The sequence below is a fragment of the Pseudorca crassidens genome, chromosome 1 (genome assembly GCF_039906515.1).
Source record: "Pseudorca crassidens isolate mPseCra1 chromosome 1, mPseCra1.hap1, whole genome shotgun sequence".
NCBI lineage: Eukaryota > Metazoa > Chordata > Mammalia > Artiodactyla > Delphinidae > Pseudorca > Pseudorca crassidens.
This window is the reverse complement of record NC_090296.1, coordinates 13,108,437-13,120,186: the sequence shown is the minus strand read 5'-3', so window position 1 is coordinate 13,120,186 and position 11,750 is coordinate 13,108,437. Positions and strand designations below refer to the sequence as shown.

Below are 11,750 nucleotides of genomic sequence, written 5' to 3'. Positions count from 1 at the left end.
TACTGAGATCTTCTGTTTCATCAACGTTAAAATAATCTGACAATGTTTTAGACATCATATCAATTTCCTTCTTGAGGTTAAAAGCAAACATATTTCCATCATGCCTATAGATTTATTTTTCTTTAGATTCTTTATTAAATACTATTTTCTGTAAAATCCTATAGAACCCTAAATTCCAAAGAAGGTATTGACCCATTCCCTGGAACAGAGCAACAGTAGATGCTTATAATTTATAGTCTAAATATTCAATTATGTACGAAAAGTTTGTATTAACTGTATTAACTTACCTGTAAAACTGTGATCCAGATCTGCTCTACTGAAGAATTATAAAACATTTTCACATTTAATCTCCCCAAATCTCTTTCATCTCCTGATAGAGTAATTGTATCTGCATTGTAAAAGAACAAAGATGGTTGAATTACTACACAATCCTTCCAATCCAACTGAGCTTTGATACAACCCAATTTTAAGAGCACAACTGAAAACTGCTATAATTACTTTTTAAAGTTGTCAATTTATTAACACAAAAATCACACTTCAATGCTTTTACTGAAGTGCTGGGGGAAGATATACTATAAAAAGTACCTGGCTTAAAAACTTAACCCAATTATAACCTGAAGAATTTAAGTTAAAACTAAGAAAAACTTTCCCAAATAACACTGATATGGCCTTAATACTGTATGCTTCTGGAAATTCCCTCACTAACATACTTTAAAACAAACGAAAGGTATTTAATTTTAAAGACGCCTTTATGCCCGAACACTAAAAAATGGACCATCTGATCTGAGTATTCATATGCAGATAACACTGACAACATACATATAATCATCTAGACTTTTTTTAACCTTATCATAACTACATTCAAAATACTATTGGGTAGAAATAATTCCCTTAAGAATATAAAAGTAGAATACTTTATTCCTTACCCAGGCTTCTGTTACTCCCCTGAGAATTTTTCCTTGAAGAAGAACTACTGGGCATACTGGACAATGAATCATGTCTCTACAAATAAAATTCTTCTTTAGTCAGATGTTGCATATCAGACTTTAAGGATTCTGAAACTGATGCCCCAATACCCACCCTAATATCAAACTGAGTGCTAATCATTCCGACAGTGTTACTGGTCAGAATTTTTCACTTTTAGATAGTAAAGGGGGAAAAGGTTTTCTGTGTGTGTGTTACCAGGAAAATAGTAAATATCTTAGTAGGTAATATATGGGAAAGCCTTTGCTGTTTTTGGTTTGGCTTTGTAATAAGGAGGAAGAGATTACTGTTTATATGTCATACTTGCAAATACTAATGAAAATCAGAATATATTTGGAAATGCCCTGTTACCTAAAAACCTATAAAACAGCAGTTATCAAAGCATAGTCCCCTGGGCCAGCAGTTTCAGCATCACCTGGGAACTTGCTAGAAATACAAACTCAGGCCCTGATGCAGAGCTACTGAATCAAAAGCTCTGGGGATGAGGCCTGGCAATCTGTATTTTAACAAGTTCTTCAAACAATTCTGATACAGTAAAAAAAAACTGGTGCTATAAAGAATTAATTCTGCAAAAAATTAACTCAACTGAGGATTATTAAGAATACGTTTCCATTTAAATGTATGCATATACATTCACATGGAAAAATGTCCACAGGTACATATAACAATATTTTCATAGTACTTTTATTCTCAGTTATAGGAACATAGGTGATTTGTCTTTTTACCTTGCTTAATTCTGGTTTCTACTTTTAAAATAATAATCACAGCTTACTTTATTTAAAAAAACATTTTTTAAACATCAAAAAACTCAATTCTATTTCAAAAAAAGGAGAACATTGTGTTAATATTCATGAATAATTAAAGTTCTACATCTCAATAGAAATACTAATTTTTACTAACTAGGTAGTTATGTTCAATAAGGAAAGTCAAATCAATAAGCACTTTTAAGTGTAACATTTTAAATTCCAACTGCCTCAAGACTGCCTCATTACACACCATGAGAAAAGTAAGATTCATAGAAGAACAAGAGAAAAACTATTGCCTTTTAGTATTCAACTGAGACCTTCCTGAAATAACGCACATGGGAAATGCCAAGCGTTTATTCTTTAGCTATTAGGACAGATACATCTACAAAATATACATAACATGTTGTTCCTAATGTAATTCACACATCTTCTGAAGTTTTAGCTTGAAAATAAATTACTGCATATAATTAAATTCATATAAATAATTTACCTGAATGAACTGCTGAGATGAACTTGTAAGATCAAACATAGACTTGCTTAGTCCAGGGGAATTGGGAAGTCTATTGGTCCTTAAGTCACAAACTACAAAGGGACATGAGAAAATTACTTATTTTTATAGTAAAGAAGAAGAAGGACTTCCCTGGAGGCGTAGTGGTTAAGAATCCGCCTGTCAACGCAGGGGACACGAGTTCGAGCCCTGGTCCAGGAGGATCCCACATGCCGTGGAGCAACTAAGCCCACGCGCCATAACTACTGAGCCTGCACTCTAGAGCCCACGAGCCACAACTACTGAGCTTGTGTGCCACAACTACTGAAGCCCACGTGCCTAGAGCCCGTGCTCCGCAACAAAAAGAAGACACTATAATGAGAAGCCCGCACACCACAATGAAGAGGAGCCCCCACTCGCTGCAACTAGAGAAGGCCCACGCACAGCAACGAAGACTCAACGCAGCCAAATTATGGTTTCTAAAATAGAAACCATAATTGTTTATAAACAATAAATGAATAAATTTTTAAAAAGCACACACATTAAAAAAAAGGAGAAACACTTAATTCTACTTAATTACCATGAACTGAATCTCTATAGGAAATATAGCATGAATATTATATGCAAATCTACTTAAGAGACAAAGCCTTCTAATCAAGTTTAAAAATTGCTTTTCAATTATTTTACTTTTGTTTGAAACAGAAACCAACACAAATCAAACAATACATTTTCACATCCACATCAAATATCAAGCAGGAAAAATTCATTCTTTTTGCTTACATGATCCAATTCTTCATCCCAGAAGAATAATCTAAGAGGATGTAAGTCCTCTATACTAAATGCAATTCAACTATTTAATGAGCACTTATTACAATACTGAATTCCATGTACTGTTATAGTTCGAGTCTGTATATGTAGTTTCCTTCCTAAACTATAAGATCATTGAAGAATGGAATTCTGTATAATAATTGTATAGTCTAGCACAGTGATGAAATACATATTTAAATAAGTATTTCTACTTTATTTCTAGTACGTCAGCCTGGATTCAGTGTTTGAGATAGCTATATATTTTTCCTGAATATCAGTGAAAATTCTGTGAATCAGATATGTACAGATAGTCTATAATTGATACAGTCTCAAATATTAAACTAACGAAGACTGGTAATCATTTAGGCATTTTCTATTTTCTTTGTTTACATTTCTAATCTCATCATTAGTTTCTAAATGCATCATTTTCACTGAATAGAGCAGAAAATAAATAGAGCTAGTAAATACTTGTTGTAGAATATGAATGGATAGATGTTATATAAAATATGTGCAAAATCTAAAAATAAAATTTCTTTCAAAAAAGGACAAACAAAATGGAACTTGGAACTACCAATATACATAACTCATTAATCTTTCATTTTTACATTAGATATAAACCACAGAGAAGTTACGATGTTTATCATATCACTTCTGAAGCCTGCTTTTCTCTTCATTTTTAAATTGCTTTTCATAAGATGAATCATTTCTTCCAGAATTTAGATTTAATTTGATTTCTACATTTGTTAAAGAGGAAAAATTTTTTTCATACCCGATCCATATCGTTTCGTTGTTTCTGAACGAGGAAGAAAGCGCCGACTCAAATCAGGTGACACGTGCTGATACATGTAGAATGGGTTATACACATCATAGCTGGGTCCATGCTGAGATGAACTGGAAAGTTCTACCTTTCTAGCTCCAAAAGATGCTCTGGCAGATCCTGAAAGCAAGTGTTTCTAAAGTTTTACAACACCCTTTTCTTGGAGTTATTAGCCAACAACTGGTATACCCAAGGCAAAGGGGAAAAAATGTCTCAAGTAATACTAAATCACATGCATTTGATATCTAAAAACATGAGCAGATGTTTATTCAGGCCTAACTGTGTGGAGTATTCTCCCAGGTGTCAGTCATGAACCTTGCTCTCAAGACAGTCTGATAAATGTCTGGCATTCCTCTTTGCCCTACAGACAATTCTACATTTTGTGACCGGAGTTTCCTTTATTTTTCTACTGCAGAAAGAACATCTTTTAAGTAAAAAAGATAATCATTTTTTTTGGAGATGCACTCTTTTCACAAAGACAGAACATTTATAAAAACTGACCACATGCTGAGATACACTGAGCAAGTCTCAATAAATTTGAAAGGACTGAAATCAGAGTATGTTCTATAACCACAATGCAATAAAGTTAGAAATCAAATAACGAAAAGAAGAATAAAAAATATTTATATGGGGGCTTCCCTGGTGGCACAGTGGTTGAGAGTCCACCTGCCGATGCAGGGGACACGGGTTCGTGCCCCGGTCCGGAAAGATTCCACATGCCGTGGAGCGGCTGGGCCCGTGAGCCATGGCCGCTGAGCCTGCGTGTCTGGAGCCTGTGCTCCGCAACGGGAGAGGCCACAAACGTGAGAGGCCCGTGTACCGCAAAAAAAAAAAAAAAAAAAATTTATATGTAAACATAAAGAACCAAGAAACACCAAAATATAATCCTTAAGAAGAAAGATTTGCTCTACTCAGTATTAAGAATAGAAAATTTGAACAATAATAAGATCAATGGAACAGAGTAGAAGGCTCAGAAAGAGAAACCCCTTTTATGGACACTTGATTTATAATCAATGTGGCACTGCATAACAGTGGGAAAGAATGGTCTTTTCATTAAAAGGTGATGAGTTCCCTGGGGGCCTAGTGGTTAGGATTATGGGCTTTCACTGCCATGGCACGGGTTCAATCCCTGGTGGGGGAAGTTCCCACAAGCCACACAGCGCGGCCAAAAAATAATAATAATAAAAGGTGATAAGACAATTGGATATTGATGTAGAAAAAAAGAACACTTCAATCCAACAAAACATATTCACAAAATATAAATTCCATGTGGACTGTAGATCTAAATTAAATGTTAAAGGCAAACCAATAAAACTTCTATATTTAATTAAATTTATAAGAAAGTTCTCACAGCCTTAGACAAGGGAAGCACTTCTTAAATGGAACATAGTATTAACCATAAAAACAATTTTAATAAGCCTAACTACATTACAATTGAAAATTCCCATTGGTCAAAAGACTATTTAAAGAGAGTGAAAAGGTAACCACAGAGTGGGAAAAGATATGTGTAACATATATAACTGACAAAGGGCTCATATCCATAATATATGAGTAACTCCCACAAACCAGTAAGAAAAAGACAGGCAAGCCCAAATATAAACTGGCTTAAGACTGAGCAAGTACTTCAGAAGAGAGGCTATCCAAATAGCCAATAAACATGACCTGGTGATCAATCTCATTAGTCATGAGGGAAATGCAAGTTAAAACTCCAATGAGATACCACTCATTCATAATGTTGAATGAAAGAACTCATAACAAAAGAATATATACTGAACATGTAATTTCATTTATATAAAGAACCCATAAAAAAGAGTATATATTGTATATGTAATTTCATTTATATAAAAAACACATAACAAAAGAATATATATTGAATATATAATTTCATTTATATAAAGGTCAGAAAACAGAAAAAAACTAAACCACAACATTTAGGGGTATGTGCTTAGGTGGTCAAAAGTAAAAATAGCAAGAAAGTGATGATTATTACAACTGGGATTCTGATTGCTCTAGAGTGACTGAAAAGGGGGAAGATGGAATCTTTTGTTTTACTAGTAACACTCTCTTTATTTGAGTGGTGACCATACACGCATTTTGCTTTGTATCAAATCACTGGGCTGTAAATTTCTGTTTTGTTCCTTTTTTCTATGTGTATTATATCTCACAATTTTTTTTTTTTTTTTTTTTGCAGTACGTGGGCCTCTCACTGTTGTGGCCTCTCCCGTTGTGGAGCACAGGCTCCAGATGCGCAGGCTCAGCGGCCATGGCTCACGGGCCCAGCCGCTCTGCGGCATGTGAGATCTTCCCGGACCGGAGCACGAACCCACATCCCCTGCATCGGCAGGCGGACTCTCAACCACTGCGCCACCAGGGAAGCCCTATATCTCACAATTTTTAAAGGGTGAAACAATAGATCAAATTCCTTTCAAAGTTAAGACTCACATTAGAAATAATAGACATAAAGTTTTTCAAATGTTTAAAAATCATCACCATCTTTTAAATCTTTTTATCCCATTTAAAATAGAAACCACAGTAGAAACTAATATTTTCTGAAAAAGCTAAACAATAAAACAGGTGGCTTCACACTGAGTTCAGAAAAGAAAAAGAAAATATGTGGTTATGAAGTGAGATCTTATCCTCACACTCTGGTTCAAATAACTATGTGTACAATCCAAGCCCTGTACAAAGGCAGAGGGATGCCAAGAGGGAGGTATCATGCCAGAGAGCCTTATAAGGAGCCTGTACACCTTATAAGCTAACTCTTAAATCGTTCAGCACATAAACACTGCTACAAAAGTCTGTTTATGGTAATAAGAGTAGCACTGTCAAGAGCAGTAGCACCAAAGATGACTCTCTACCTTTATAGGCTAGCCCCAAAAAATGAATATTCTTACTCCATTTTTCCTTTATAAGTCAGTCAGTAAAGAATTCCAATTTTCCCCTTAAAAAGATATCAGTTTTAAAGTTCAAGAGGCATTTCTCTCAATTTACAGAATCACAGTGCTATAAAACTAAACGTAAAGTAGCACAACTGCTTATACCTCTCAAAAGCCCAATTAAAATTTTCAATATTTATTCAAAATGCATTCTCTTAATGGATAGGTAGATAGATATGAGATGAAGCAAACAGAGTAAAATGTTAATAATACAATCTGTTATCAAAGCAGTAAGCTGCAGCTATAATCAGATCCATCAACAAGTAAGCAATGCAACTTAACAAATTTAAAATATCTGAAACATTATTTTAGTCATTATTGATAGTGGTCTGCTCTACCTTCTCAAAATCTCCATATCAGCCCATCACTCACACATTCATGTAAACATACAAGATACACATGTTTGATTTCCATAATTAGGCACCAAGAACACTTTCCTGACTCTAATTAAATAAAATAATTTTCTCTCCAATATGCTAAAAATCAGATGGCATTACCAGATCTTTATTGAGCCTATAATTTAAGTGTAAACCAATTTCTCACTCATTCAACTCAAAAAGTAATCTGTTTTCTAGTGATACAATGAAAAAAAAAAAAAAGACAAAAGAAAAACTATAACATATTGCCAGGTAGGTATTTCTTACTTATCTTCTGATAATGAAAATAATACATAAAATACCCTACATGTCTAAAAATAGAGAATTTATTAACTAAATTATGGTACATCCATATGATTTAGTACTATGGAGCCATTAAAAAGCTTCACAATATATGATATGAATAAAACAGATTACAAGACCATTTATATGGCTTAACCACAATGTTGTTAACAAGTGTGAGAGAAAGAGAAAGATCAATCCATCAGGGTATCCTGTGAGCCAGAACTTTTAAAAACTGTTTTGGAGAGACACTGCTGATATGTGCAAAACAGGGTGGCAGGCCAGGCTTAGGGTTCATCCTTCCTTGCTTAAAAAAAAAATTATCACTGTTACCAGACCCAACTCTCCTGTAGATAACTACAATAAACTATAAAAAAACAAAACCAAACAAACAAAATACCCTGAAGGTACTAGAGAGTGAACAAAAGTAGTGAGGATTCTGAACAGCACTCGACTCTGGGACAAAGGGGAATGGCCACCTGTTTTTAACGACTTTTAGCCTGTGGGCAGGACAAAATTGGCACTGTGCAGGGTGGATAAAATTCCGGTAGAAAACCCAGTCTTTCTGGCCTGAAGAACAGAGCGCAGAGTTCAGAGCAACCACAGCTGCTAGAAAGTAAGGTGGGAATCTTGGAAAGGAGAAAACCTCAAGTTCTATGACTAAAAGTCTGCTCAAATATCTGGCTGATCCCTGAACCACACATGTGTGGGACAGACTCCAACTAAGGATAAAAAAACGAAGCTCAGATAGCAGCTGCCACCAAAGACACAGAATCTGCAGCACAGTACAATCAAGTTAATTGCCTGCTGAAGTTAGGGAGGGAGGGAGGAAGGGACGGAGGAAAGGAAGGAGAGAGGTAGGGAAGGGAGGGAGGGAGTGATGGAAGGAAAAAAAAAACCCATCGGAGTAATGTAACAGGTTCCAGAGTCTCCACCACATAACATCCAACATCCAGAACACAATCCAAAATTACTCCACACAAAGAAACAGGAAAATGTGACTCATTCTCAAAAAAAGACAATCCACAGAATCCAAACCTAGATGACCCAGATGTCAGAATAGTAGACAAAGATGTTAAAACTCAAAGACCTAAAAGAAAATAGGTTCACAATAATGGGGGTGGGGGGGGGGAAGAAATCACAGAAAAGAAATAGAAACTATAAACAAAGAACCAAATGTAAATATTACAACTGAAAATACATCTAAAATTAAAAACTCACTGGATGGACTAAACAGCTGAATGGAAATAATGGAGGAAAGAGACAGTGAACTTGAAAATAGGTCATTATTATCCAGCCTTAAGAACAGAAAGGAGAGGCATGCAGATGGCGTCACCGGGAACTTGAGCAGCTGCATGAGGGTATCAGACAATGGCCAAGAACAAACTAAGAGGGCAGAAGTCCAGGAATGTATTCCACATAGCCAGCCAAAAAAGCTTAAAAGGTTGAAACTAAAGCAAAACCAGTTACCACTAATCTTAAGAAGATAAACATTGCGAGTGATGAAAAAGTTAACAGGACTTCCCTGGTGGCGCCGTGGTTAAGAATCCACCTGCCAATGCAGGGGACATGGGTTCGAGCCCTGGTCTGGGAAGATCCCACATGCCATGAAGAAACTAAGCCTGTGCGCCACAACTACTGAGCCTGTGCTCTAGAGCCCGCAAGCCACAACTACTGAGCCCATGTGCCACAACTATTGAAGCCCGTGCACCTAGAGCCCGTGCTCTGCAACAAGAGAAGCCACCACAGTGAGAGGCCCACGCACCACTGTGAAGAGTAGCCCCCACCTGCCACAACTAGAGAAAGCCCACGCACTGCAATGAAGACCCAACGTAGCAAAAATTAAAAAATATAAAATGAATAAATAAATAAATCTTTAAAAAGAAAAGAAAAAGTTAACAGAGTGAATAAAGCTTCTGTAGATATACAAAAGAACTTGCAGCTTCTCAAAAGGCCTTTCCCTTGAACCTCTGCAGAAACAGCTGACTCCTCAGCAGTATCATGAAAATGAACCAGTTAATGTTGATGAAGCTACAAGATTAATGGCTCAGTTGTAATACACTGGTGATGCATCAAATTCCCCAAAAAGACCAATAAATTAAATGTCTTATACAAAAAAATAAAAATAAGAAGAATAGAGAGGAGCAAAAAAGGTGGAAAAAAAGAAGCCTCACAGACACATAGACAAAAAGGTCCAACATATGTGTAATTGGTATCCCAGAAGGAGAAGAGAGAAAGGATGGGGCAGGAAAAATATTTAGAGAAATACTGTAGATCTTGATAGGAGTTTGGATTACATTGGTATATCCCTTTGTCAAAGCTCAACAAATACACGCTTAAAATCTGGGCAGTTCATTGTGTTTAAAGTTTATGTCAAAAGAAGAAAACTGTAGACAATTGAACTTAGTAAATGATATATATGCTTAAGTATTTAGAGGGAAGTGTACTGATGTCTGCAATTTACTGTGAAAATGCATTCTCCCCTTACCCCCAAAAGGATTAATAACGGTTAGAGAAATGGATAGATAGGTGTGTGATAAAGTATAATAGTAAAATGTCAATGACAGAATCTATGTGGTGGATATACAGGCATTCATCATTAAGTTCTTTCAACTATTCTGTATGTTTGAAATTTTTCAGGGAATAAATCATTGTGAATGACAGTGTTTCAATGAACTAAAATGAAATATTTCTAAAATACAAGAGTTACATGTTGTTCCCTTTTATCTTCCTTAGTTCATTGGCCTCTAAAACATCAGCCAAAATTCAGCCAATGAATCTACCTCATTCAAATGGCTGTTTAGGCTGGGAAGTGTATTTAGACTGAGAAGTATAATAATAAAGAAAGAAGGGAAGGAAGAAAGAATACTTCATTGCTTCCTTATTTCTCTTTACACTAAATTTTAGAAAATAATAAGACTATTTCCTGTATTTACTGATCTAAAACAGAATAATTCCTCTATTGTTTTTCTTTCTAGATATGTGAAGAATAACTGACATATTACAATTATATTATTCCATTAGAAAGGTCAAATCTACACACAAATGTTGATTGTGATCAGATTTCATAAAGGACTTCAAAAACACTGTACAGTAAGTTCCTCTACAGAAAGAGCAGAACATATAAAAAATGAAATGTAAAATTTGTACATAAAAGATATTTTATATCTTTACATATGTAAAAGGGCAAAATAACAGCAATAACAGAATTTAAATGCTGCAGGTTGATTTTTAAATCCTGCCATTTTACTGTTTACCTTCAAGTTCTTCCAAATGTGAAGGTGTTCCTTGCATCCTGGGCTGAATATAAGATAACTTAAACCTGGGCACCACAAACGGTACTTCTTTGCCATCAGATGGTAATTTGGAAAGTAAATAATCCTCAGTACAGCCAACCTGAGGCTTTACAGAAATGGACGTCAATGGAGGTATACAGATAGCAGTATTTTGACTATTTGATACTGCTGCTTTAAAGTCTCTTTCCACAGATACTGCGTAGAAGAGAAGAGAAAAGAGAAAAAAAATCACAAATATGTATGTAGATTTATATATAATAATCTAAACCTAACATGCTTTGGTACTTATTTAATCATTTTAAAGGAAACTGCTGATACATAAACTACTCGTGGGTCCTATCAAGCACTCTGGAATCTACATTAATTCTGTCTAGCCAATATTTGAGAAGTTAATATACTACTGCCAAAGTATATTAACTTATCATAATGGTAAAAGCAGTTTTTAAAGAGTCTCATTTCCACAAAAGAGCTCACAGATGGAAAACAAGTTTATACTGTAGTTAATTCCACAGTGCATTCAAATAATAATCTAGTCATTTAAATAAAAATACTGTCAACAAAACAATTCTTGTTGTCAATACCAGCGGTTAATTTCAGTCTTAAATACCAAAAGTTACTTTGAAAAGAAGCTAAAGGTCTCGAAGTCTTTACCAAAATCTTTACCAAGCCACAAAATAAAATGTACTTTGACGCTAGAATAATATCGACTCTCCCTGTACTAGCTTCTATGACCTATTTTGTCCATTATCTTGAGAGATTCTTGATTCCTAAACTGTGTGACTTAGGATGGGGAGGTAAGGGACACCTAGAGCTAATCTTCATGTACAGTTAGTACTGTCTATAGACTGAATGGAAGTACAATTACTATTGTGTTGGAATTTATGAAATGCTTTATTGCAAAAAAGAAGCCTTCATACTCGAAAACATACTAAGAAACTATGCTTTAGACAAAGAAATATAAGAAAGAGCCAGAGAAAAATAAAGTTCCAGTCATAACCTTGAAGAGCTGAGGAAACCA

General features: G+C 35.2%; 1 protein-coding gene across 4 annotated transcripts in view; it reads right to left on the bottom strand.

The window, feature by feature from the left end:
- TC2N (tandem C2 domains, nuclear) overlaps positions 1 to 11,750 on the bottom strand; it is a 46,153-nt gene that overhangs the window by 18,147 nt on the left and 16,256 nt on the right. For 3 of the 4 annotated variants that reach the window (XM_067727533.1, XM_067727524.1, XM_067727543.1), the window contains exons 3-7: positions 10,694 to 10,927; positions 3,794 to 3,961; positions 2,221 to 2,312; positions 927 to 1,002; positions 288 to 388 (exon numbers count right to left, since the gene is read on the bottom strand). In XM_067727533.1, coding sequence (XP_067583634.1) covers positions 288 to 388; positions 927 to 1,002; positions 2,221 to 2,312; positions 3,794 to 3,961; positions 10,694 to 10,927 — 671 coding nt within the window. The remainder of the gene's footprint in view (positions 1 to 287; positions 389 to 926; positions 1,003 to 2,220; positions 2,313 to 3,793; positions 3,962 to 10,693; positions 10,928 to 11,750) is intronic. The other variant, XM_067727552.1, reaches the window with a different exon arrangement.